Source organism: Parambassis ranga, chromosome 2, assembly GCF_900634625.1.
Source record: "Parambassis ranga chromosome 2, fParRan2.1, whole genome shotgun sequence".
NCBI classification, from domain to species: domain Eukaryota; kingdom Metazoa; phylum Chordata; class Actinopteri; family Ambassidae; genus Parambassis; species Parambassis ranga.
Genome location: NC_041023.1, coordinates 45,027,767 through 45,055,386, shown reverse-complemented (window position 1 = coordinate 45,055,386; position 27,620 = coordinate 45,027,767). Strand labels below are relative to the sequence as shown.

The 27,620-nt window shown below is 48.8% G+C and overlaps 1 protein-coding gene across 1 annotated transcript in view; it reads right to left on the bottom strand.

Moving 5' to 3' along the window:
* Window positions 1-1,883: 1,883 nt before the first annotated feature.
* grin2da (glutamate receptor, ionotropic, N-methyl D-aspartate 2D, a) overlaps window positions 1,884-27,620 on the bottom strand; it is a 95,380-nt gene continuing 69,643 nt past the window's right edge. The window contains exons 12-19 of the mRNA XM_028420049.1: window positions 26,943-27,055; window positions 25,795-25,911; window positions 25,187-25,347; window positions 22,641-22,710; window positions 22,098-22,215; window positions 15,029-15,090; window positions 13,315-13,485; window positions 1,884-5,057 (exon numbers count right to left, since the gene is read on the bottom strand). Coding sequence (XP_028275850.1) covers window positions 1,884-5,057; window positions 13,315-13,485; window positions 15,029-15,090; window positions 22,098-22,215; window positions 22,641-22,710; window positions 25,187-25,347; window positions 25,795-25,911; window positions 26,943-27,055 — 3,986 coding nt within the window. The remainder of the gene's footprint in view (window positions 5,058-13,314; window positions 13,486-15,028; window positions 15,091-22,097; window positions 22,216-22,640; window positions 22,711-25,186; window positions 25,348-25,794; window positions 25,912-26,942; window positions 27,056-27,620) is intronic.

Sequence of the window (27,620 nt, the reverse complement as noted above, 5' to 3'; positions counted from 1 at the left end):
GTACTTTCAGTTTTTAGTCGGGTGTGCGTCCTCTGCACATGGAGCAGCCAGCCACCACCTTTGGCAGGTGGTATAGGGTCTAAAGGGTCTATAGGGTCTAAAACAACCATCTTGTACCTCTTAGCAAGAATGCACAATTTGGGCACACACGCAGAGACAGGGCCTCTGACATGTACCATCGACCACTGATCCAGATCATGTCCATACTGAAGGACATGGTCGAGTGAACGATGGCAGCGGCGTTCTCCTTGTTAGATTGGGCAGGAAGCCCAGGGAGAACCCTGCTGTGTTGGTGCAGACAGCACAGCACACCTTCAGAGGTCGACACAGCGGTCATGGCTGATTGGTGTGTGTCCTACCTTTCAGACACGCTGATTAAAATACACACCTTCATACAGTACTCAGTCTTTACACAACTCATATGGCAGGAGCTGTTAGCATAAGGCTGTATGTATTTATTTCCCTGCATCCTGTGTCGCACCACCGAACATGATTAGACGCACAACCTGGTTGTGTCAGTTTTACAAATGTTTGCTGCATTGTAGCCTTGATGCCTGCCTAGCACTGCTTCTCCTAACCGTGCATGCTAATCATCCCCAAATGCTACAAATCTCCGTCTTCGGGTTTCTTAATGGTTGCTGCAGCGCGCGTGTTCGGCGGCCGACTTTACATTCAGTCACATACAGAGAGGGAACAGACGCGGCCTCCTTTGTCGTAGTTAGGTAGTCGAGAGGACGTTTGATGTGCACCCAAGCTGGAGTAGTATGGCACAGTGTTTACATTGTATTAGATTTAATACATGTCTTGATATATAGAACACCATCAATACCAACAACAACAACAACACATAAGTAAAGGCTCGAAAGTATAAAGCAGCAACACAAACACAGAGATGGAGGATGTATTGCTCAAGAAAGAGAACAGATGACCTGTTAAGGTGTGTGTGATGGCGTGACATAAGAGGAAACACAGCAGCTAACGTTGCACAGATGGATGTGGAGCTCTAACTAAAGTTTGGCACTCAGCTTTTCATGAAGCCAGTAGAATATCAGTCACAGCTGATTTACCCTGTTGTCAAGAATACAAACACAGATAAGCACAGACGCACAGAATCATCACATCGAGGGGAGGAGCCGAGAGGGGAGGACATAGGAGGAGGCGACAGGAGAGATGAGGAGAAGATAGGTGGGGTGGGGGTGGGGGTGTAGAAAAATAGAAAGAGAAACAAAGCGTAATAATAGTAATAATAATAATAATAAAGGAGGTGGCAGGGGAGCAAAGAAAGCAGAGACGACAGGGCGGTTATCACCTCCCTCTGCTTCTGAACAACAAGGTATTGATCATACACAACAAAGATGCCTCAGACGGGCGTCACAGTTCTGCGGGGGTGTAAACAGTTTGTTAAGGAAAAAGAAAACGGATCAGCGATTTGTAGAATGGAAAAGAACGTAGTTCTGTGTTAAAGGCTTCCGAGAGCAGCAGGCATACAGTACTACAAAGGTCCTGAGCCCTCAGTAAGCAGTAAGAATCCTCTGAAAACAAACGTCCAAAGCCCTTTACCTTCCACAGCAAAGGAGGCTCCTTCGGTTGTACCGCCACTGATGTCTGATCTGCTTCTAGTGTGGTGAGCTCAGTTCAGAATGTTGTAGTCATTCACAGACTGAGAGGAATTAAAGGAACACATGGTTCCCTTCCACGTCCCCCCTGGGTTTGTTAGTTTGTTTGTTTGGCTTTCCGGTTTGTTTGTGCAGAAGTTTAGGAAAGGGCTCAGTGCGTGTTCTGTACCGACGTGGCCGTGCTGCCAGGCAGATAAATCCAGACGACCTGCTTGGCGTCAGCCTCGCAGGACTCTCTCTTATGACTTTTTGAATCTTTGCAGAACTTCAGACCTCGCTCTCCACGCTGGAGAAATGGGCCGAGCCCCTTCGCGAGCAAAGGCTCTTGGCTTTGAGGGGTAAGTGAGGTGACTGAGGAAACCTCTGGGGTTGGGGTACGGATCGCAGTCTCTGGTACTGCAGTTTGGCACTTGCCGAAGCCATGGAGGAGGCCTGTGGGGCTCCGGGTGTAGACGAGACCACAGAGGGAGAGGACACAGACGAAGAAGAAGCAGGGGGAGGAGCGTGGATTGAGTGAGATGAGGACGGAGGAGCCGGAAGGGCCGGGAGAGGGGGAGGCAGGTTAGGTATGAGGGACGGCGGTGGGGATTGTTGCCGCCCTCGATCTCTGTCTGCTCTCTGTGTGCGCTGCTGGATGCTGAGGTTGGACTGGCTGCCAGATTTGGATGGATTCTGTGATCGATCGGGTTTGGATGAAGATGAGGAGTCATGTTTTGACTTTAGGGGACCAGCGAAACTCTGACAGTGGTGGTACAGCTCTTCCTGGCTTCGTGAAGTCACTCGGGCCCACTTGGAGGTATGGGAGTGTGGGTGGTGTCGGGGGGAGTGACAGGAGGAACACGCTGCGTGGCCTCTGCCTTTGTCCTTCGACTTGCGTTTGCTCTTCTTCTCATCCTGTATGTGGAGCTTGTCTACTGACCAGTATCGTCGGGGAGGCGGCGGTGTGAGAGGAGGTGGAGGCCAGTGTGAACCTGAGCCCCACCCTCTCTCTCCTACATCTTCTCTTCCACCACCAGCAGCAGCAGCAGACCCCCACCCACTCTCGGCTGTCCCCCACCTGTCCCCTCGCTCCAGGAACAGGTCGTCTCTGCTGTTGATGCTGCCTGCTTTATCCCTGGAGGGGTAAGTACTGAAGAACCAACCTCCCCCTCCGATCCCTCCCACCGCCCTGCCTTCATGATCCTCCCAGTACCTCTCAAACTTTCCAAACTCTCCCGACGAGCCATCATCATCCGAATACAGGCCAACGACCTTATCCTGCTCCCGTTCCTCATCGGACAGTGTCCTTCCTCCTCCACGTCTTTTACCATGCTGGGCTTTCCTCCTCTCCTGCTCGGAATCATCCTCCTCATCCTCCACTTCAGACTCCCACTCATGGAAGGACAAGCCCTCTTTGGAGTGTGTCTCACCTCTTTCGTTGCGTCCTAGCAGTGGTCTTCTCTCTCCTTCGATCCCACCAGCACCTCTATCTGAACTTTTACTCTTCCTCCTTTTAGAAGAGACAGGCAACAATGGAAGAAAGGCAGATGGGATGGCACCGGAGGACGGGTTTCCCGCTCCCCAGAACTTTACGGATGTAGAAGGCTTGCTGCTGGAGCCAGGGTAGTGCTTACTGTTCCGTCTCCTGTGTTGTCTTTCCTTTCCTCTGCCATCATCCCCGTCCTCCCTCTCTTTCTCGTCTCTTTCCTTCCTCTCCTCATCACCTGGGATGTTCCATCCATAGCTTCTGATTGAGCTCTCGCTCTTTTTCCGAAAGGACTCTCGTCTCAAGGGTGGGTATGATGGATAGTCTGGTGTCCCTGATTTGAGTTCCTCTCTCTTTTCCGGGTCGCCTCCCTCTTGTTCTGACCTTTTCCGCTCCCTTTTCTTCATCTTATCGTCTTTCTTCTTTTTTTTCTTTGCTTTGCGGCGCTTTCGCTCCCTTTGTCTCTCCCTCTCTTCCCTCTTCTTCTTCTTTCGGCCTTTTTTCTTCCTCTTCCGTTCACGCTCCCTCTCTTTGTGGTGTCTCTTCTCTTCCCTTGCCACTCCTCCATCACCTCGGCTTGTAGCAGTTCCACCCCTTCCTCGGTCTCTGTCGCCCCACGATGCCCACCACTCCTGTAACTGGGCGAGCTGGCTGCCAGTCCTCTCTCTACCGAAACTCCTCTGTGGACGAGGCTTGCGTGGTGGGATCGGTGGAGGTGGCGGGCTGCACGGAAGAGACCGCGATGACATGCGGCGGGAACGACTCTTCCTCCGTGGCCCAAAGAGGAGGCTGGACTCCTCTGTTAGAAGATCAGAGTCATAGTCATCGTCCACCGTGAAATCCCGGTCGCCTGCTCGATATCGGAAACTCAGAGAGGAGTTATAGGAGCTCTCACTGGAGCAAGAAGACTGGGAATTCGAACGAGACAGTGACACAGAGGATGAGGAGGAGGATGAGGACGATGTGGAGGAGGAGGATGAAGATGAGGCACTGGAGCAGGTGGAATAGAATCGGCATGGGGAGGAGGGAGTAGTAGGGGTGTGTGTTGGGGAGGAGAGGGGAACCGGTAGAGGGGGTGGCGGAAGTGGGGGACGTCCTCTCCTTCCACCTCCGTCACTTGCTCCATACCTCCCACCTCCTCGCCTCCCAAGTGGGAGTATATTCTCATACAGGGGACCTCCTGAACCTTTCCTCCTTGCCTGAGCTAGGCTTCCTCGTCTCCAAAAGGGAGGCCGTCGTGGAGAAGATGGGAGTGGTGGAGGTGGCTTGGGGATTAGGTGCCCTGGACCTTGCTGAGGGCCTTTGGGAGGCAGCCGTGGCATCCCTGAGGCTTTAGGGCCTCGAGGGTTGGCTTTGGGAGTCTGCTGGGTGCCCCCTGGCTGCTGGTCTGAGTTAGCTCCGAGCCCCTCTGGGTCTATAGGACCATAGTAGCGTTTATATTCATCTAGCCCTGTGTCACCTGCACCACCTGGTCCACCTGTAACTCCTTGCAGGCTCCAGTGCTGCCCAAGGTTCTGCTGAAACTGTTGCTGGGCCTGGAGTTCTGTGATCCCCCCTGCTATCCCCCCAATGCCTACTCCTCCCTGACTGCTGCCTGCGCTCATGACCTTCTCTGGCTTTGGCCTGTTCCAGCGATCAACAACCGCCAGTCTGCGATCATGCCGGGGCAGGAAGGTGGAGCAAGGCATGGGACCTTCCAGTAAGGGGCTGTTAGACGGACCCAGAGCCATGGCTGAGTGTCCCGTATTTGGCGGCGATCCTGGTAGCATAGTAGTATAGGTCTGCCCTTGTTGCTGCTGTTGGTGGTGCTTCTGCTGCTGCTGCTGCACCATAGCAATGGCAGTCGTGTTGTTTACTGTGGCGGTGACGAGGTGCTGCTGTGCTGCTGTGGGCATGGTGGTCACGGTGTGGTACTGGGGCAAAGAGCTCCCTGCTGGTGCCGTTTCATCCTCAAACTGGCAGCAGCTGTACATCCCCTGGGTGGAGAGATAACAGAGAGATTGTAATTAGACCACCAGGCAGCCAAGTATGATAAGGAGTGTGTGTGTGTGTGTGTGTGTGTGTGTGTCAGACACAGAGAAACATAGAGAGCCTGACACCTGGATTTTGAATAGGAAACCTATAGAACAGTTGGTATTTCACACACAGACCAGCAGCTATCATCTTCTCAGGCGTTTCCAGACTGGTGGACAAAGATCCAGATGTCTTGATGAGACATGTCCTTTATAGGTTTTGTCCACACAGAATGAAACAATGCACCGATCACCACGGTTTGTAGTCTGAGTGCATCTCAGGCTGAAACAAGGTCATTTTGTGCACATATCTCAGAGAAGAGGCCCGGGCTTCACATTATATAAACATAGACATCTGTAGAAAAAATGAAATCCTGACACGCTGGGAAGGCAGCTCCTCTTCTACCTGTGCCACCACATTTCCTGTAAAGGCAGACAGCGAGGAGTACTGACAGTTAAATATTGATGAGAGTTTTGGAAAAACTTTGGAGTGCCAATTTTAACACTATCAAAGCAGACAAAGCTTTCAGCAAACAACATGTCACTGGGATGGAGCAGGACTGAGATTTCTGTGAAAAACAATTGCAGAGGGGAGTTTACAGCCTCTGGAGGGTGGAGGGCTGGAGTCAAAACAAAAACCTGTCATTGTCCTCCTGAAACACATGCTGAGGGATGCTGCATTTTAAGAGGAGTGCCCTTTTCCTCTCTGCCGAAAGTTCCCCTACTCAACTTGAACAAGCGAGACGATCCCACTGTTCCTTGCCAACAGCAGGTGGGTCTTACAGCTGTCACTATGGCCTGACTGGCAGTTGGATTCATTTTCGTCAATACGACGTCTTTGATCATGGAGAACGTTGAGAGAAAGCTGAACTGTGCGGGCTGTTAAAGAGGACTGTACTGTACTGCCGGACTGCTTGTGGTCCAGAGTCTAAAGGATGAAGATGAAGAAGGTGTCACGTTGTGCACTTACAATGCTCCCTCAATCATGATGTAGGTGTGGTGCCAAAAATCGATCGTCTGCCAAAAAACTGAGCGCGCACAGAACCTTAAAGGTAGAGTAGGAGATTTTGAAAACTCAGTGAGAGTCAGCCAGATTTGGAAAGTAAACACACGCCCCTTTCTCTCGGAGCTCACCCCGAAGCCACGCCTCCAATCACATGGACGCGCATCACCTGAAGACGAGCTGCGGTCTGTGACTTCGGCCATCATGCACGTACCTCTCTGGTGCACAGAGCAGGAAGAGAGTGACAACCAGCCAATACTCCACGCAGGGTCCACCCGGAGGATTGGCTGATGTTTTTAGTGTTTTATAGCTTCAGATGATTCATATTCTTCGTTTTAAAGTGAAACTGCCGAACTAATCGGTTGCTATCGGATTGTAAAGAGAAGTTACACTAATTTAACAAAAAGTGCATCAGAATGAAATCTCCTACCCGACCTTTAACGCTGCATTGGCGAGTGTCTGTAGCTCGAGCTACGGCTGTTTGGTCTCATCCAAACTGCTGCAGCACACATACTGGTAGCTCCATGTCTGCGGTTACAGCAGACAAGTGACTTTGTGAAATGGTAAAGTTTGTAAAATCAATGGTCACATGTCTCCAGGATCCAAAATGTGATTGTGGCCCCCACAGTCCTAACGCAGTTTTTTTCTTTGGTAATGTCAGACGATCACTTTTTGGCACAACACCTGTACACCCGCTTGTTAGCTTCACCTGAGAGACTGAACTGGTTAGCTATTAGCTGCTAAAGTAAAGTAGGAACATTTCACTAGCAGTCAGGTAGTTTTACAGAATCGACTGACATCAGTCCAGATTTAACCGGATTTGTGCTGTTCAGATTGAGAAAATATCAATCCGCTTTAGCCGGATTGATTACACAAGTCTGAACGGGGAATCAGGTGCTCTCCTAGGTGGAGATCTGGTGTCGACCCTCCTAATGGCATCACTTACAGCACATTTGCTGTTGCAAACAGACGCCATGAAGACACGAATGTGCTGTAATATTAGACCAAGGTGTGGTGTGAAGTTCAGGCATCAGCAGCAACCTTCATCACATCGACTCAGAAGGAAATGACGGTTATCAGATAATGATTTCCTCCATCATATGTAATTTTATACTTTCTTGTTGCTTCTGATTGCAGAGAGGCTCGTTGTCATGTGTCTTGCTGCTGCTGTTTCTGCCACTCGAGTTTAAATAAGCTGCTTCTCACTTTGTTTTAATGAACTTCTCCGAACGGGTGAGAACACTCCAAACCACCAGGCAGGGTTTTTCCATCTCAGCAGCAACATTCAACAGAAGCTCCACATGAATAAAACATGAAATGAAAGAGTCGGAGTGTGTGTGAATTACCAGCGCTCCGTGTCATCTTTGTACATTTTAAAGCCGAAGCAGAATCAATCAGTGCTGCGCTCTCTCCCCCTGCCGTACCTTTACATATTTACACCTCACCCTGGATGGATGGGACTCAATTAGCAACCGTGTAAATCACAAAAAACTCCATTATTCCTCACATGTGGGGATGATTCATACGATCCACCCATATCTGTCACATCTTAATGACGAAATGTGCGGGGGCCTCCTGTAAATCTCAGATCCCTCCGCCGGGACATAGATCTGATGGAGAGACTGTAATAATGGCCCTTCTGGACACATGAATCAGCAGTCCCAGCGGCACAAGTGCTATCACAGCCCGCAGCAGCGCGGGGCGCAGCACACTGTCAGATTGAACCTGGGGTGGGTCACTGATTGGGTTAAAGTGAGTCGCAGAGGCCGGCCGCAGAGACTTTAAAGCGGCGCATAGCTGCAGGCTAACCGCTCCTGGTGGGCTAACTGCTCCTGGTGGGCGTCCCTTTTGCATGGAATTGATGTTTTTATTCTCAGAAGGAGAATTTCTGCAGATAAGAGCAGAGATGTTTCACGCAGTAACAAATGCTGTGAATGCATCAATCAATGAGAAGCTTGTGCTCCAGCGGGGAATGATCAGCGCGGATATCAAAGACCCCCGAGGGACACGACAGATCTTCACCCACACGGTCAATACACATGATCTCCTGCAGGATTTTGAATGTAAATGCTCCATTGTTGTCAGCCTTACCCGGTGAAGCAGGGTTCATGCCGCTGCGTGCTGACTCCCTGCTGCTTCTCCTGGTTTAATTATGAGTTTTTACATAAATGTCAGACTGGAACTGTCAACTGTCAAAAAACAAACGGTGGTTTTGTTCCATCGTCATGGTGACCTTTAAGTCCCAGCAGGAGCTTTCCTCAGTAGTGGAGTAACATCTGAGCTGCTGCTTGTTCGGATGGATTTTTCTATGTTTACCACCAAAAGTTTGCACAAAAATTAAAAAAGAATGTCAAACAAATCTGTTTTTCATCTCCTCCGAGACCCTCCGAGACTCTCTACCAGATATGACAACATGTAGTTTAACCCTTAAGAGACTCAGCCTATTCTGGCCGTTTCTGAATTCTTTTAATTTTGTCTTTATATACCACATTAAAAAAGTTTTCCATACATATGTTTGGTATCTTTTTTCCAGCACAACCTCTATATGATCTAATCATTATATTTTAACTTTAACCTACTCTTTACTTTAACCTAAAAAACTATGACGATAAAAAAATCACAAAAATGCTCAATGAACTTTTTACTGTTTTAACTTGTTGTAAATGTCACATGATCCAGTCACAGCGGCGAGATCAGGGACCCTTCTGAATTAAACGTGGTGCTTTATTTGGAAAATCCACTAGTGTCTGACTTCCTGTGTGAAGACTGAGCTTTTTTCTTTCTTCCAATTTCGCCTGAACTGCTCGCTCATGGGTCAGGCTCTGGTTTTCTGTAAACACACAAAATTGAGTGCAGGTAGTCCGTAAAGGATTTGCTTGATGCCAGTGCTCTCCTCAGCCTCACCCCTCTCTCCCTCCCTCTCCCTCCTCCGGCTCCTCCGGCCAGCACACAGATATAATCCCTGCAGCCTGTCTTGGATCTGCCCCGCGGCCTCCTCCCAGTTGGACATGCCTGAAACACCTCACCAGGGAGGCGCCCGGGGACGTCCTGACCAGACGCCCGGCTCACCTCAAAAAGCTCCTCTCAACATGGAGGAGCAGGGAACAGTGCCGTCTGATAAAGACTCAGCTCGGTGCTTCTGTTATGAAATGACCAGCTTTTATGTGCGGAGGTAATGATGTTGGAGTAAGAAGCGTTCTCTCTACTCTGCATGAATGAACCCTTTTCTCTGCAGGAGGAGGCAACAAATCACAACCTTTAGACCTTTAGTTGTCATTTCAACGCAGCGGAGTCACCGTTACAACTGGGGGGGGGGGCACTCAGACAGGAATCCCTGCAGCGCTTGGTGAAGCCTGTCTCCAGCTTCACCTCCTCCACCCTCCTCTTTTCTGTTGCTTCAGTTTCTTCACCTCCCTCTGGCCTCCCCTTACCTGCCATACTCCACTACCACTGCCTCCAATCAGCTCTCATCTCAGTTCCTCTCTGTTCCTCTCCTCACCCCCCCTCTTCCTCCTCCTCCTCCTCCTCCTCCTCCTCCTCCTCTCCTCCCCCCCCTCCTCCTCCTCGTCTTCCTCCTCCTCCTCCTCCTCCTCTCCTCACCCCCCCCTCTTCCTCCTCCTCCTCCTCCTCTCCTTCTCCCCCCCCTCCTCCTCCTCCTCCTCCTCTCCTTCTCCCCCCCCTCCTCCTCCTCCTCCTCCTCCTCCTCGTCTTCCTCCTCTCCTCACCCCCCCCTCTTCCTCCTCCTCCTCCCCCTCCCCCCCTCCTCCTCCTCCTCTCCTCCTTGTCTTCTCCCCCCCCCCCCTCCTCCTCGTCTTCCTCCTCCTCCTCCTCCGCCTCTCCTCCTCCTCCTCCTCCTCTCCTTCTCCCCCCCCCTCCTCCTCCTCCTCCCCCTCCTCCTCCTCATCTTCCTCTCCTCCTCCCCCCACTCCTCCTCCTCCTCCTCCTCTCCTTCTCCCCCCCCTCCTCCTCCCCCTCCTCCTCCTCGTCTTCCTCCTCCTCCTCCTCCTCCTCTCCTCACCCCCCCTCTTCCTCCTCCTCCTCTCCTTCTCCCCCCCTCCTCCTCCCCTCCCCCCCTCCTCCTCCTCCTCTCCTCCCCCTCCTCCTCCTTGTCTTCTCCCCCCCCTCCTCCTCGTCTTCCTCCTCCTCCTCCTCCGCCTCTCCTCCTCCTCCTCGTCTTCCTCCTCCTCCTCTCCTCTCCCATCCTCCTCCTCCTCCGCCTCTCCTCCTCCTCCTCCTCGTCTTCCTCCTCCTCCTCTCCCCCCCCCCCCCCCCTCTCCTCCTCCTCCTCTTCCTCCTCTGTAGTGTTTAAAGCTGAACTTACACAAACTGTACTGGCACAGAAACAGGAACAGCGAGGCCTCCTCAGCCCTGCACCCTTTGTTCTCCTCTCTCCTCTCTCCCCTCTGCTCTTCCTCTTTCTGGCTCCTCTTACTCGTGCTGAGAGCCAGAAACAAGCGTTGGTATTGAGTGCCATCGACCTCTGTACAATCCATATCTTGATTGTGTCTAAACCTGTTTATTAACCTGCCTCCATTTTCCTGGATAAAGTGGACCAATCACATACAGCGAACAGGAGCTCTCCACTCCTTTCAATCATCACACCTGCGCCTGCATGAATCATTTAGCTGCTGCTCGAGCGCTGCGTTACCAACCTGCAGATTATTTCACTGATTACTTCTCTTTTCTCAGGGGGAGAGGCTGTAACTCAGCTGCTGCCGTGAAGCTGGGAAGCACAGGTTCAAACTCTCACAGCTCTCTATATTTTTATTATAATATATAATATACATATGGAGATGTGCAGTAAATATGCATATGTGAATAAGTAAACAGAAACAGGATATTGTCTCAGCTGCATGTTGTGGTTCGTGCTGACATCGTTTGAACTCTCAGATCTTGCCTGGGAGGCTGAGTCCCTTCGGAGCGGTCCGCTCAGTGAAGTTAATTTTTAATGGGTTAAACCCCGGGGTTAATTAATTCCTTTCTGACTGTATTAGGCTCCTATTTGCTTATTTATAGATGTGCGTGCAGGTCGTCTGCAACATGAACTGACCCTGAGCTGAGCTGAGCTGAGCGCTGCTGCTCCGGCCTGCATGCAGATGCTGGCGTCATATTTGGATCATTGTATTGAATTTATTGCTGAACTGAATGTACGATCATCTGTGTCTGATAAAATCAATGTGAGGAATTGATAATAGATCATTTTTCCCATCAAAACATTTCAACAAGCCACGTGTTCCTGTCAATTTTTTTTTTTTTTTATTTTTTTTTTATTTTAGATACTGTATTAATCCCCAGAGGGAAATTCGTTACGGCTGCTGCACAAGCAGTGTCATACAACGACTAGCAAGGCGCGCCACAGGCTAGGGTGAAGTGTCTTGCCCAAGAACACACAACAGTGACTAGGGAGGAGTTGGGATCAAACCACCAACCTTCCGGTTATTGGACAACCCTGCTATCCCACTGCGCCACTGTTGCCCCAATAAAGCTCATACAAAGTCCACTATTGGAGGAAGGACCACTCTGGATTTTCATGCTTACTGTCATAGGCTCTTTGGACCGCTTGTTTTCCATACACATGCTCATATTGTGGCATATCACCAAAATGCATATCATGTTTAGCTGGGCCTAAAACCTGTATCAGTGCCCTGTCTTTTGTCATCACTATATATACATTACACACACACATCCTCACACAGAAAAGCCTTTAAGACACACTGAAACACAGATGTGTAAAGATGTGACGCACATATGTCGTGCACATGCACACACAGGCCATTATAGCATTCTTGTATTTACTGTTGTGTTATATGAAGGCTCTGTATGAGCTCCACTGTAGCTCAAATATGCCAAGAGATGGAACTTGGTGGTGAATGGGACTCTATGTTACGCTGATTTTACACGCCAGCAGGGCAACAACACTTTCTCTGCTCTACTGAAGGCGAACCAGTTTTGTTGGAACGCTGTAATCCACTGAACTGGCAAACTAGTTAACCTAGCTGGGTATCCAGGTAGTATCCAGGTAGGCCTACGTATCTTCATGTCAGAACAGTCATTAGTTGCATGGGCTCAGAAGCATTAAAATGTAATTATTATAAATAATATTATTTATAATATATATTATTATAATATTATTATATTATATAATATTATAATAATATATATTTACATAATATTATGGTGGGTCTGGGGCTCCTCCCCCAAAAAATGTTTAATTTACTAGAGGCCATTTCCTGTGTTCCAGTGGATTTTAACAGGTTGTTAAACATCTGTTTTACCTACAGAAGTAAACGCTCAATTTAACGTCACCTAGAGAAGTGTTTGCTGGGTTTACACGTCTCTGGTCTCCGTAACGTGCATCGTGTATTCACCCCAATACGCGCAGACACACACGCGAAACTGTGTGTGAGGGCCACATAGATGTCCATTTTTAAAAAATATATATGTATATATAACATTTAAATAAATAGTAAGATAAATGGGAAACTAAAACATAAATGTACTTGTTGCATTTTACAGTCATTTGCTGCAGCACAGATGCTGTGAGGTTACGTTTTTAAAGAAACATTAGAGTTTAAAAAGGAAAGAAAAAGCACTTTTTAGGAGCTGACCACAGTGAAACACGCCTGAATACACTGTGGACTTTCCACACACTTTACCGTAAATTTCAACATAGTCGCGCATCTCATTTTTAAAGTGCTGCCCAGGTCCGGCCCACGGGCTCCCTACTCTGCCCAGGTCTGGTCTACAACATGACTCACTGCTTCAAGAGGGCCTGTCATGGCCTCATGGTCTGTTCATGACGTGTCAAAAACTGCAGTTCCTCCAGTGGCCACTTGAGGGCTGGCTCAATACAAGTGGGTCAATCCCCATAGAGCTTTCACACAGGATGTTTCTTCACAGTCTGTCTTCAGGTCCTGCTTCAGAGCAGGTATTTCCTCTAAAGTGAGATATTTCTGATTGATTTTGATTTGAATGATATTTCCAGCATCATTTTATCTCAGTGTGGGAGCAGGCCCTTTAAAGCAGCCTTGGAACCTGGAACAAACTGCAGAGAATCGGCTGTACAGTGAGATCTAAGCCCCTGGAGGTATGTGGGTTTTGGAGGAGTTCCTCGGCAGACAGATGAGCACAAGGAGCCCACTGAACTGTCGGCTCTGAAAGCTCCTTATGTCAGATTATTTAGACAGGATAGAACTATTTTATAACCGTCTCTCTTACCCTGCTGAGAGCCAGGAGAAAGTCCATCCCACCGGATCTCTTGACGCAGTGCCGCAGCTTCCAGTACACCAGGTGCTCCCAGGCGAACACCAGCAGGCTGAGGCCCATGGCCACCAGCAGCATGTAGAAGACCCCCGCCATGTTGTCGATGTCCAGCTTGCTGCTCATCACCTGGAAAGAAAGAACAAAGTGAGACGAGGCAGGAGAGGGTTTTATTACAACGAGGGGGACACTTTGTCTCCCAGACAGCAGATAAAAAGTTAATTACAGCCAACAGAGAGTCCTCTGCTGTCAGAGCAGCGTCTGCACTCAGCCTGGACACTGAAGCAGGCACCAAAACACGTCAGTCACCAGCAAATATCTGTTTAGCATCACACAAAGAGGCCTTTCAGGCAATTTAATGGCTCTCATCTGCAGCAGCCAGGCAGCCGCCATCACTCTGAGACCTATAATTAACCACGCGGCGTGGATTCCACAGACACACGTGACACCTGTCGGAGCTTCGTTTTCTGTTACAGCTGCTTTAAAGCACACTGGTCATGTAACACTGTGAGGATACAGAAAGCAGGAGCCAGGTGTGCTCTGAGCGACCTGTGAGCAGCTCAACGCACTTTATTTGAACAGTCTGCCGTGCAGGAAGGAGGTCAGGTTCAAATTAGTAGTCATTTGTAATTAAGTAAATAAGTAATTAATAGGTCGCTAAGCACACAGTAGTCTGCCTTTGACCCGTTTATAGGATTTTAGAAGCCATGTGTGGCGTGTGAGCCTGTTGAGTTGTGTGGGTCTCACTCTCACAGAATCGACACTGCACTGTGGTTATTAGATGGAGACAGCGAATAAACACGCACTGGCATGTTTTACTTTATTTATTTCAGGAACCTGACTTTACAGAAAATCCAGTTCGCCGCCAATACGCCATCAGGTGGCGTCGCACCTGTAAGCGCACAGCACACATCGCAAAGAGGAAAATTAATATTCACGGATACTTTCAAGTCAAAGCCTGAATCACAATAACATTTAATGCCTCATGAAATGGGGATTAAGACTTTTCAATACTACTTAATTTTCCCACCATTGATTTATCAACCCCGCCGACACCCTGTTATCACTCAGATTTACGCCCGGCAGTGTGAGCTGCTGCAGGATGAGGGGGCGGGACCTGAAGGACCAGGAAGTTCGGACAAACACTTCAGCTGAGTCTGAGTTCAGGGGCTGAGGTTGTAGTGAAGGATGCGGCTGGATCAGCCCGTCCATGTGCACAGAATTCACCTTCAGCTGAACGTGACCTTCAGAAGCTGCTTCAGTCTGAAACTACGAGGGTTATTACACAAAGATAATGTCATGTAGCTCGTGTCCTCGCTGTAGATCACAGAGTTTCGTTTTTTTAGTTGGTGGATCAGACACTTTGAAGCTAAAATGCCAGAGTAGGGATGTCGGCACAGATATGGAGGTGTATTCATACAGATTCCTGAGCACTGAAGAGCAGGATTCAAGAAAAGAATCTCAGAGTTTGAACATTTTCCTGGAAATAATTCCAAGTAAAGATAAAAGCACGTCAGGCCTTAAGGTCCCTGTGGTGGAGAAGTGCAGCAGGAAGAAGGACTTTTATCTTTATCTTTTATCTACTCCTGGTTTTAAAGGAACATTTCCCTTTATTATTAGAAGAATCTTCTTTCAGTGTTAATGCAAACTCAAAGGGTGCGAGACATCATACCTCAATCTTATCATTGTGGCAGATTCCCGACAGCCAGAGACGCTCCAACATGTCGATCTCATCTGGAAGAGAGGAGGTCAAAGGAGAGGTGAGGAGGAGGAGGAGGAGGAGAGAAGAGGGAAAAGACAAAAGGAGAAGGAGTCAAACTGGCAGAGCAGCAGGAGGAGATAAAACCGGGAAGACGTTTAAAAAAGAGGATTACTGCCCTTTGTTATGAGAGAGAGAAGCAAAGAGGAGGGAAGCCGACGAGGAGGAAGAGGAGGAGGAAGAGGAGGAGGAGTCTGTTGATGATGAAATGTAGCACGGTGGAAAGAAATGAGGGAAAACAGACATTTTGTGGGGAGCAGGGGGCAGAAGAGGAAACATGTAGAAGCCATTAGCAGAGAAGGTCTGAACTAAAGGAGAGAGGAGCCTTTGAAGCAGGTGCTGAAATGGCTCGGTGTGTGAGGGCAGGGCCACGGCACAGCACATGGGAGATGAAAGCAGGCGACACACACACACACACACACACACACACACACACACACTCACACACACACACACACACACAATCTCCGAGCTGGGGTGTAATGGGCCACTAATGCATTAATCAGAAAGAAAGAGGAGGGAGGAAATCATGCAGGCAGATGTGCATGACTGAGAAGTTTTACAGCAGCACACACACACACACACACACACAGTCAGAGGAACTTCCAGTTCCCAGTCATCACAGTTACAATATTAATTGACCTCGGGGTTAATTAGCGCTGTCTGGAAGCCCCTGCTGGATGGATTAGACCACCGCGGCTCCGCAGTGTTGACTGAAACGTCAGATCTGCTCAGTCCAAACACAAATCCGCCACATTCCACGTCTGTGCAGGATTTCAAATGTTCCTGACAGCTGAATTAAGGCGGGCTCGACTGGATCGACCCCTCTGGCCCAGCTTCCCCCCGCTCTGATCCTCACAATACACGCTAATGTGCATGTTCACTCCCTGCGCAGCTCACCCACATAATCTAATTCATCGAGGTTTCAATGAGCGCCGGGCTGATTTCTCTCTCTCTCTCCCCCTGCCTGTCCGGCTCTCCCTTTATCTCCCTGTAAATACGTTAATCACGGCAGTCGGCGGCGCATAAAGCTGCTCTTTGGGGGAGAAATCATCCCCACAAAGGGCTGACAGGCAGGCAGGATTTCATCCCCAGCCTCTCTCACCTGCTGTGAGGAGGAAAATGCCACAGACTGAGGAAGAGGAGGATGAGGAGGAGGAAGCACAGAGAGGTGAAAATCCCACCCATAAAGCAGAACTCATGTTTCCGTCTGTGGATTTCTGACACTTTCATTGTGATTTAGGAACAATTTGCTTCTAAGCAGGTCGATGTGGCTGCGGCTTTTCTCCAGAGGATTTCAGCCCACCTCAGCTCTAATCCTCTCAGCGGCATTATAAATAATATCTCCTTCATCCAATCTGTGCAGAAAGAAGCATAAAGGCAAAGGCATTATGACCCCGGGTGGTTTTCATACACCTGACATCCAGCACTCAGCCTTCTCCTTCAACTGTTAACCCTTGTGTCTGATGTTTGACCTCAGTGAGCAGCATCATCGATTATCAAAACCTGCATCATCCGACTCAAACCACAGCTGGAAATCATTTCCTTTGTTATAAGTTGTGTCTTTTTTTTAACAAATGTATTGGAAAAACAAAAGATCAAGTCTGTCAATCAACTCATCTAAAGTAACTGTAGCTGCGTCTGTTTGAGTGACAGGAGTGCTGTTGTCGTGGAGTCTTTCAGCCGGTCTGTAACAGAACAATGACATCCTGAGTCGGATGTTTTCAGGCTGAGAGGTGGTGGTGACGTCTTCTTCATCTCTGAGGAGACACATTCCAAAAATATACTGCGGGTGCTTCAGCGACACACTTAAAGTTATGAAGGCTATCAAAGTTGCAGGACTATTGTCCCACAGATCATATTTTTTTATTTCCCCTCTGTTCTTTCAGCCTGAGAGGAGGCAGAGGAGTTCATGGATTCATCCACTCAGCCCAGCAGTGAGTCAGACCTTCAGAAACTGGTTCTTCTGAGCTTCTCCTTTATTTCCAGGGAGGAGGTCTGAAGCTGTGGATCCCCCGTTCAAACCATTGACAGTAAAAACTATGGACAGAGCTTCTGTGACGTCACCCGTTTGTTTCTGAAGAGCCGTTCTGAGGCTCGGTGGGAGGTTCCAGGATGTTGATGACCGCCGCCATGTTGGCAGCGTCACGTCCACCAAAACTCCAAATATGGACAAAGAGGGGGAGCACGAGCGGGGTTTAGGGGGGCGGGCGATTGTGGAAGCAGGAAACTCACGTTGTGACACGTCAACTGTCTGTCACTCAAGCGGCAACGCCCATAATTATGCGTAATTTTAAGTCCGAATACCATTGAAACGAGTGACTTGTAAAAAAATTCACCCCCCCTACAATTGACACTAGAAGAGAACCTATCATCTGAGACCAGAGTGGTTTTTTGTACCAGGCTGTAAACATGTTCTTTTCTGCTGTGAAGTCGGCCATTTTAACATGGGAGTCTATGGGAAATTACTCGCTTTTGGAGCCAGCCCCCAGTGGTTGCGGCGTGAATTGCAAGTTTTGACACTTCCGCATGGGCTTCAACTTTGAGCCCCGAAGGTTGCCGCTTGGTTCAAACGATGGGCCGTCAACTAGTCCTGCACAGGGCCTGGCACAGTTTAACTGACCATTAACCAACTAGAGGGATCTTAGTCACGTGAGTTCCTGCAAGATCCGCCCACAGAGGTCCTGAACATGTAAAAACTCCAGAACAGTAGCAGAACTGAAGAAGCCACTCAGGGGAGGAAACGTCTTCAAAAACAATCCTTGAGTCCAGCTGCTGGATTTAAACTCTTGGAAATGACTATGACCTGGATGAATGAGAGCATCCACAGATATGAAGATGATGATGATGGAGGTAGTCCAGGTGGGAGGGCACTTCTCAGAGATCTGCACTGTTGGTCCCTGTAACAGGGTGACTCTCTTAGGTCAGCAGGACTCACTTGTTCTTGTTCCTTAGTCTCTGTTTGGATGTGGTAGAGCCATGTCTCACCAGTGGTTGGAAACTGATGCAGAAGTCTCCCAGGACACCCCCTCACCACCACCACCACAGAGATTTCTACTTAATTTTATGTTAAGAGGGACAACATAGGTTGTGGTTTTACAAAAAAGGAGCAACTGGGGATCATCACTGATCAACAGAAGTCAGTTCCAGAGTTTTGGAGAATATTGCCAAGGGGTTCAATGTAGGTCAAGAATAACAGAGGACCCAGCACTGAACCTGGAGGAACACCAGGGCAGAGTGTGACCTGCAGCTACATGTGGCTACAGCTCCTCACAAACACCTTCTGCTCTGATCTGCAGCTAGTCTGTTGACATGAACCAAGTTTGACTCAGAGAAGTCTGAGGCCCCAACCAGCTGATCGCTGCATGGAAACTTTACTGAGAGACACCCGGCTGTGGGTCCTGGTGGGTAATTAGATGTGGTCAATGGTCTGCCTGGGAAAAAAGAGGCTCCACCCTCCAGAGATGGCGCCATGGTAGTGGTGGTAGTTGTGAGGTTGATTCAGCCCTTGAAATCATCTTCATTTTTGCGTATTTATTCATTTCTTTGTGTGTTTTATGAGCAGATTCTCAATACTCTGCACTATTTTCTACCTGTTCAAAGTGAACTAAAGCTGAAAACTAATGTGCAGGTTCAGAGGAGAATCTCTGGCTCTGTTCACAGTCTGAAAAATAAAAATCAACATCTGGCTCTCTGAAGACTCGAGGCCATTTAGACAAAGAAGAGTGTGTGAACAAAAGAAGGAATCCATCCCCCGGGGTGTGCCGCTCCGCCGCCACACTCTGTTCATATTCACGTTTCCTTTTTATCGTTCCTCCGCACGCCGCGCTCTTATTGGCTTTGCTCCGTCAGCGTGAATAAGTGTGACTGACACAAAGGAGTAGCGGAGGCGAACTCTGGATGCCTGCTGCTGTGGGAGGAGAGCTCAGGTGCAGCATCAGCTCTTCTAACAGCAGCGGCACGCGCTCCTGCATCCTGGTCCTCTGCAGCAGCTCTTTGAAGGCAGGTTATTTCTTAGAAAATCTGCTGGAGCCCAGCGGACTCACAGCTGCCTCGTCTTCAAAAGGGTTTTATTTTATCCAAAGCAGTGCTCCCGGTTGGAGAATGGGAGGTCAGAGGCCCCAGAAGGGACCTCAACAGGTGACGAAAGAAAAATGCAACTTAATAAATTCCTAAAAGAAGGAGATGAAGCCTGCTTGGAAAATAACCTCTGGAACCCTGAAGCTGTTTGATACCTGCTCAAAAACGACACACACAGATTCAAATATCACCTCAACTAGGGATGTCCCGATCAGGTTTTTTCCGAGTCCGAGTCATTTGATTTGAGTATCTGCCGATACCGAGTCCCGATCCGATACTTAAAAATTCACTCGTTGCAGCAAAACGTGTGTGTGTGTGTGCGTGTCCAGAGCGCCACGCTAGGTGATTTCAGACGCGCAGGAACTCATCGAGACCTCTCGCACCAAAACCAACTCATACCCCTACACTACAGGACACAGAGCCACCCTGGACAGAAGGCGTTAACTTTGAGCGCCCTAATAAATATATATCCGAGTCCTGATCGGGAGGCAACATCCGATTCCGATCGAGTCTGAAAACACGTAATCGGGCCCGATTTCCGATCACGTGATCGGATCGGGACATCCCTAACCTCAACCACCAGGTGTGTGTGTGTGTGTTAGCATGATGCAGCATGGACATGAGGTCCAGCTTCATGGGTTAGCATACTCATCTAGCTTTGAATTCACACAGAGGTGATGGGGGCCAGGTCTGTCGACACTCATCCTTACATGAAATATATAAGGTAGTGAAAACATTTTAATAAGGTTCTGTGTGGCTGGATTTCAGAGCACTTGCAGTGTTTTTAATGACTGTGGCTGCCTCCCGTCTCATTTGACAGAAACACTCGCAGGTCGGAGCCTTTGCAGGATCCTGGTGCCGTCCCTGTTCTCTGCCCCCCCGGGACCTGCTGTCACTGCTGGCACCACCGCCACGCTCTCCACCTGGCTCTCCGGCTCGCTAATTGCAGAGAGGATAAATTGCTCCCCGGAGAAGCCAATTTGGTGACTGAGCAGTCGAGAGAGAAAAAACAAAAAGGAAACGACTAACTGAGTCAGAGGGCCACGCCTTCATGAAACATCTGAGAGACGATGCATTGAATGAATGACGAGAGAAAAAAGATCGAAACAATCGAAAGAATTTTTCGGTTTTGGTGCTTCTTTCAGAAGAGGAATGCATAATGCAGAGGGAGTGTGTGTGTATGTGTGTGTGTGTGTGTGTGTGTGTGTGTGTGTGTGTGTGATCAAAGAGACAGAGAATGCAGGGTGTGTTACAGAGTGTGAGAACACACAGAAAGGGGAAAGGTGTCTGTGTTCGCTTTAACAGGAGTCACACCACCGCTCCTCTTCCTCCTCTGGAAGCTTATTTCTTCTTTCTGCTCTTCCTCCTCCTCCTCCTCCTCCTCCTCCTCCTCCTCCCCCTCCCTTATTCCACCACTACCTGCTGATAAAACTTGTCTGAGGCCACGGGCCAACTGTTGTGACAAAATGAAAGCTGATTGCTTTCATCTCTGCTGGAACACATCATTTCTATCCTGAGAACAAAACACAGCCTGTATATATATATTTATATATATATAAAATGAAATCCTGGTATATATATATATATATATATATATATATATATATATATATATATATATATATATATATATATATATATATATATATATACACACATATATACATATATATACATATATACATATATATATATATATATATATATATATATATATATATATATATATATATATATATATATAGAGAGAGAGAGAGTCTGCCTGCAGGAGTCTGGATACAGTGATCAGGATTTCATTTTAATCAACAACATATTGATTTATAATTACATTGTGTAACTTCAGAGCTACTATGGTACCACCACCACACTTCACAGACCGGATGAGCTCCCTGCAGCTCTGCATGAACACGGTGAACACTAAGGATGTTTTTTTTTTGCCCTCAATTGATTTGATTTTGAGTATCTGCTGATACCGAGTCCCAACCCGACACTTTTACGGGTTCTCTACAAAGGCAAATGGCAGGTCAGTCATTGCGATATTTTGTGCTAGCTTGGCTGTGCTGTCCTGCGCCTTCGCGCTGCCACGAGGTGCATAAACATTACTAAAATCAATCAAGTGTTTGTGTGTGTGGCACACTGCCCCTTTACACCGGTAATACTTCCACAAACTGCCCGAAACACAGTGCCACAGATTCTAAATACTTCCATTTAAACTGGTAACTTTCACAAAGCACCGCCTCGTCCCAGTCTCTCACCCTGGACCTCTTCCACCCAAACCAGCAATCACAAGCCGGAGAGTCCTCCTGCACAGCACTGTGCTGGATGAATACACAGAAACCTGTTAACGTTGACAGCCCTAACACATATACATATATCTGAGTCCTGATCAGGAGGTAATGTCCGATTCCGAGTCTGAAACCACGTAATTGGGCCCGATTTCCGATCACGTGATTGAATCTGGACATCCCTAATGAGCCCCATGAACACTATGGTAACTCTCTGGATGATGAATTTACAGTAGCCAGTGAGAGAGGCCTTCAGAAGCTGCGCTCTATTCACAGACGCTGAAGGCCTTGGTTTCAGAGTGCTCGGGTGTTTCGAGTGTCAGTCGACACTTTCGACTGACACTCGAAACACCCGACACTGACACAGTCGACACTCTCTGTCTCCTCTTAGACCTTGTGTTTGCGTATTTATGCAATGAAAATACAATATTTTTTTAACCCTTTGCGGGGTCAGTCATTCAATGCTGCAGTGGAGGATGGATGAACAGAAACTACTGCTATGAAGGTCGATGATGATGATAGCCGTGAAAGGACAGGGAGAGATGAAGAAGAACGACATGTGTGTAGCTGTGGATGCTTTCACACCTACAGCCCCCCCCCCCCCCCTTTCAACCTACCATCTCCAACCAGCTGCAGCAGAGCCAGGTCCAGGGGGCGCTTCCAGCGCGAGTTCTTGTGCAGGGCGATGCCGTAGCCCGTGGTGGCGAACACCTTCCCGGATCCGATGGTCATCACCTTCAATCAAACACCCATCAGACAGAGTCAGACACAGAGGCAGCATCTGCAGGCTGCAGAGGGTCCAGCATGGTTCAGAGGAGGGATGGATGCAGATCCACCTCAGCTGTAATCACTGCAGCAGTGAGGCTGCTGGGAGCTCACACACCTCATTATGAACGATCAGTGGGCAGGATTTCAGTCTGGCTGTGGGAGCTGTATCATACACAAACTAATAAATAAATCAACAGCAGCGCTGCCACAAAGTGACAATATTAACCACAGGCCGCCAGGGACCAGTGTTTGATTCATGTAATGCAGATGTGTGTGCTGTAGCTCAGTGAGCACGCCTGCTGTCAGACACTGAGGAGACAGTGAGGACTGTGCTTCTGCTCAGTGGCTGCAGGGTGAAGTGGGAGTGTCACTGTGGCAGATCCACTCCTTACCTTGCAGCCCTCGTCCTTCCTGGCCATGTAGTTCAGCACGGCGGCGTCGTAAATGAAGGCGTCCAGCTTCCTGCAAGGGGAGAGATCACAGCACAGGGACGCAAGTCAGAGTCCTGGAGCTACATGACGCTAAAATGATCCACCGAGCAGCGCTGCGTCCATCCACACAGCACCTGCATGACAGGCAGCGACACACAAGTCCATATGCAGCCCGACATCACCACAGAGGGCTGGGAAAGGACCACTGTGGGTGCACCGACCACCTGCACGTCACACGTGTAACCAGGACTGATCACCATGGCCATTGCCAAAGATGGCTGCCTCATTACTACAAACACATGCACAGAGGTGGAGGCAGGTGAAGATCGACTCAAGCCAAACACTCAAGGAAGTGCTGCAGGTTTGGACTCCTCCAGGCATGAGTGGAAACTAAAGTGACACCTGTTCTCAAACACAAAAAAGTAAAATTCTCCAAAAGGAATTTAAGATGGCAGCCTTGATGTTTCCCTGTCACCACCTAAAACCCTACGCAGAACTTTAGCCAATGAACTGATCAAAATAAATGATGGAGGAGAGAAGAGAGAACAGTGTGGAAACGGATGAGGCCCAATGACAGCAGTCCATCATGAAGTCATGTATTAAATGTAGGAGCTCAGCTCAGGCTGAGATGGATCTGTGAGGATCTGCGGATGGATTTGTAGCTACGCCTGCTCCTCTACTTCATGTTCTTCTATATTCAAACTCAGAGCGCTGCAGTACAATTCTCTTCTACTTCTGGAAGGAGAGGGTGGAGGACTGAGGAAGAATGGAGGGCTGAGGAAGGATGGAGGGCTGAGGAAGAGGTGAAGAGGAGGAAGGTGGCTGGAAAAAAAGAGGGAGTGGGGAGGTTAGAGATAATGATTGGAGGGAGGGCAGGAGCAAAGGAGCTGATGAGCTGGGAGCAAGAGTTTAATGAGGGAGAAGGGAAAGGCCAGATGAAAGACAGAGAGGGGAGTCAGGAGAGGGGGAGGAAGGATGGAGAGGAGCCTCAACAACCTCCTTTCATACAGTGTCAGGTAGGTCTGAACGTATCCAGCTTAAAGGCGATCTGGTTCAATCCCACTCTAGCTGGACTTTCTCCAGTGTGAACGGGGTCATGAAGGCCTGAAGTCAGATGGGGGGGGGGGGGCAGGGTGCATCATGGGAGTTTTAATAACACGCTATGTCGAACCAGCTAAAGACGGCGGCCTCTGCTCCACAGCCATGTGCAGCGATGTGCGTTTTCTTGTCCCATTAAACATTTGAACTCTAATCTGCATCAGCTACCATCACCCCCCCCCACCCACTCCCCCCTCCTCCCCCACCTCCCACTTCAAACACGGTGAGGATGTGTATATTTTATTTGCTTTGTGTACTTTGCGGTCCCACAAGAGGCGTCTGAGCATCAGCCGGTGCTGAGGCGGCGTGATTTCCACACCGCACTGCGGCTGCTGCTGCTGCTGCTAGCATGTATTATTTAAAGCTCTCTCTCTCTCTCTCTCTCTCTCTCTCTTGTTTCGTTTAGCGGAGCTATGATCCTGATGAGGCTGTGCAGGTTACAAGTGAGGCTCTCCTGAGGCGAGGCACATCAGTGAGGCAGAGTCGGTGCTGTAATTGGACGACAGTTAAAAATCAAAATATAAAAAGCAGAGGTGTGTGTTAAAGTCAGAGCGGCTGTCAGAGCCGAGCAGCTCTTAGTGTGGATGACAGCAGCAGGATTTCAGTAGTAACAAGACGCCTGGTGTGGGTACAGTCAGAACACTGTCTGACTGCTCCTGTGGTTCCAGCTGCTTTTATTATTATTATTATAGAGATATGATGGGATGCAGGTCAGATCAGTCAGAATCAGAAAAACCACCGACATGGCGCCTGCTTGGGTTCCATGTGTAGTCTGTCCACACTGGATCTGCTCAGGTCTGGCTTCCTTTGTTTAACCTGATCTAATCTTTTAAACGGTCTTTTTGTTTAAAGCTGAAGGTTCCTGCTGCACACATGTTTCTGTCCTGAATGATGAGACTCACCAGGCTCTATGTGGAAATCAAAGCATTCAGGTGCGTTTCCACCTGGAGGCTAACGGAGGAGTGGGAGCTGTGTGGATTCAAAGCATCTCCACTTAATTCAATGAAGTGAAAACAGCTGTTTGGAGGAGCAGCAAGTGTCTGAGAGTCCTGATTCTCATGGATCTAGTGAAGTTCATGTCTTCGAGCTAGCCAGCTTTGACCAACCCATTGATTCTTCTAAAGAAGCTAATCACTGCATTGGCATTTTTGATAATGGGAAGCTAATGTTAGCCCCGGTTGTTCACTAAGAAACATTAGGCAGTTTTTTTGTACTAGCCGGCTAATGTTAGCTAGTGCTGCTGACTGAGAAACATCACTTTCTTTGGACTTTTGTGCTGGAAGGCTAACGTTAGCTAGTGCTAACTTCACACCCTTTAGATTTTTATGCTAAAAAGCTGCTAGTGCTGCTGAGAAACATCACTTTCTTTGGCCTTTTGTGCTAGCAGGCTAACGTTAGCGTAGCCTTACCCTGTTTTGAGGTTGTCGATGGCCTCCTCCACGCCCTTCTGGTTGTTGCGGATCATGTACTGGTGCATGTTGGGGTAGTTGGAGCGGATGTTCTCCTCGGTGCTGCCGTTCGGCACCGTGCCGAAGCGCAGCGGCGGGTACTGCTCCGTCGGCTGCTGGAACTGTACGAGAAGAGGGAACAGGTGAGCCGGAGGTTAATAAAGTGATAGGAAAGCAACGTCTAAGTGAAGAGGGGGAGGGGAGCTGAACCCTGCTGCAGGATGAACTGCTGCAGAGATTCAAAGGCTTCGCTTTCAAAGAGCTGCTACAGCTTTCTGAAGAGCTGAAGGGGAGTTGGATAAAACGGCGTCGGTGCAGCAGCATAGACTTTAGTGCTGAAGCTGCACTGTGAAGTAGAAGTAGAGCAGAATACAGCGATCCGACTAAAACACACCTTCATTCCCTCAACTGCTCCTGTTCACTTCTACAGATAAACAAAAGGCTTCAATGAATGTAGTTTTACATATTTATATATCTCCTAAAGTCAGGTCATCCATCCATCCATCCATCCACCCATCCATCCATCCATCCATCCATCCACCCATCCATCCATCCATCCATGATCATACCTTCTTGTCTGACAGGCCTGACACCGTGTCGATGTACTCCTCCTGGATCATGAAGGCAGCCAGGTTGGCAGTGTAGGAGGCCAGGAAGATGACAGCGAAGAAGGCCCACACCAACACCTGAAGGCAGAAGATCAATGAGGCTCCGCCTGACAGCTGTGAAAGTATTTTCAGCTTCCAGTGACACTATTTTCACTTCTTGGCATTTCACTGCTAAACTTGCAGCTGAAGCTCTGTCTCTGCCTGGAAGAGAGGCTGGTATTTGTCAGACTGACAGTTAGTCCTCCCAACACACAGCTACAGCTTCCTGGCTGGCCAGCCTTTGTTTGGTTATCTGCAGTTAGCTAGAATTTGCTCATTTGGATCAGTCTTAGCACCGAGTTTGCACAGTCAGTGGTGAATGGGGCTATTTGCTTCTGCAATGCTCTGTGTTTACGCCAAAAGTGGACTTACATCATGTTCTTAATGAAAAGGGTTAAAACTGTGCGCTCTGAGCTCCGGCACGCTCGGCTTAATACTGAACATGTGCTGTATGTGGGTGGAGGACGGACTCCTGTCTGAACATGGCTCTCTGGTGTGTTCCTGCAGCCTCAGTCCAATAATAAGTGTTCCAATGTTAATGTGTAGTATCAATAATACATGTCTGGTAATTATCCGAGCAGTGAGAGCTGGCTGCTGGCTGCATGAGCTCAGGCAGGTATAAAACGATCAAAGTACCAGAAACAGAGAGAATGAGGCTCCATCAATGACTGAGGTGAAGGTGTTTGTGTGTTTGCTGCTTGTGATCAGCTGAGCTCCTCTCTGGTGAGGAACGGAGGCCGACACTCAGCGAACTTCCAGCTCACCTACACCTTTAGTGTTTGCAGAGAGCAGTAAGAATAACCGGCTCCCCTCTCCTCCTCTGACCCCCTTTTTAAAGCCTGTCGAGCAGCTAATGAGCTCTTGAGATGATTGGCTTGTTGTGAAAAGTCGTGCGCCTCCTGCTGCTCTGCACTCAAACCTTGCTCTGGTTCCTCTCCTCATGAGCAGGTATTAAAGGGACCACTGTGGAGAGCATTCACTGTAAGATTCTAACGTCTAACCTGACATTTAAACCTGAGTGACTGCTGGAGGCTGGAGGCCTGTGGAGTGAGTGAGTCAGACGGGTTTACCATGATCTTGCTGGTGGTTCCTCTGGGGTTCTCCACAGGCACAGAGTTATTGAAGACCAGGGCCCACAGCAGCCAGACGGACTTCCCGATGGTGAACTTGGACCCCCCTGACTCTGACCGAGACAAAGACAAGGACATGGAGAAGTTTAAGGAGCACCTCTAAATATGGAGTCTAATCCACATCAGATTGGGGGGGCTTAAAGTATGACCATCACATTTGGATTCTGTGTTCTACACATGAACCGGGCCTGGTACTCTTCAATCTGTCTGTCTCTGGTGGGTCGGGCTAAACCAAAGTAGTGAAAACAAGGGGGGGTGTTCAAAGATAGACTGTTACCTGTGAAACGGGTGCACCGAAAACACCCCCCCATTAGCACTTGGTACTTTCCTCCTGATGATGCTACAAAAAAAAGCCGACCAATCAGAATTCTGGTCGAGCCGGAACGTATGGACTACTAAAACGACCAGTCGCCTATAGATGACATGACAGCTGGTAACATCTGGACTGCCCCCTGCTGGCTGGCTGCAGTATCAAACCCTGCCAGCCCCAGTGTTTACTGTTGACCCTCACACGTCATCAGCAATAAAGGACGATGTCATGGAACGTATTGATCCAATGACCCCCCCCCCCCTAAAAGACGCTCATCACTCATCATGCACTGATGACTGTAATAAAGC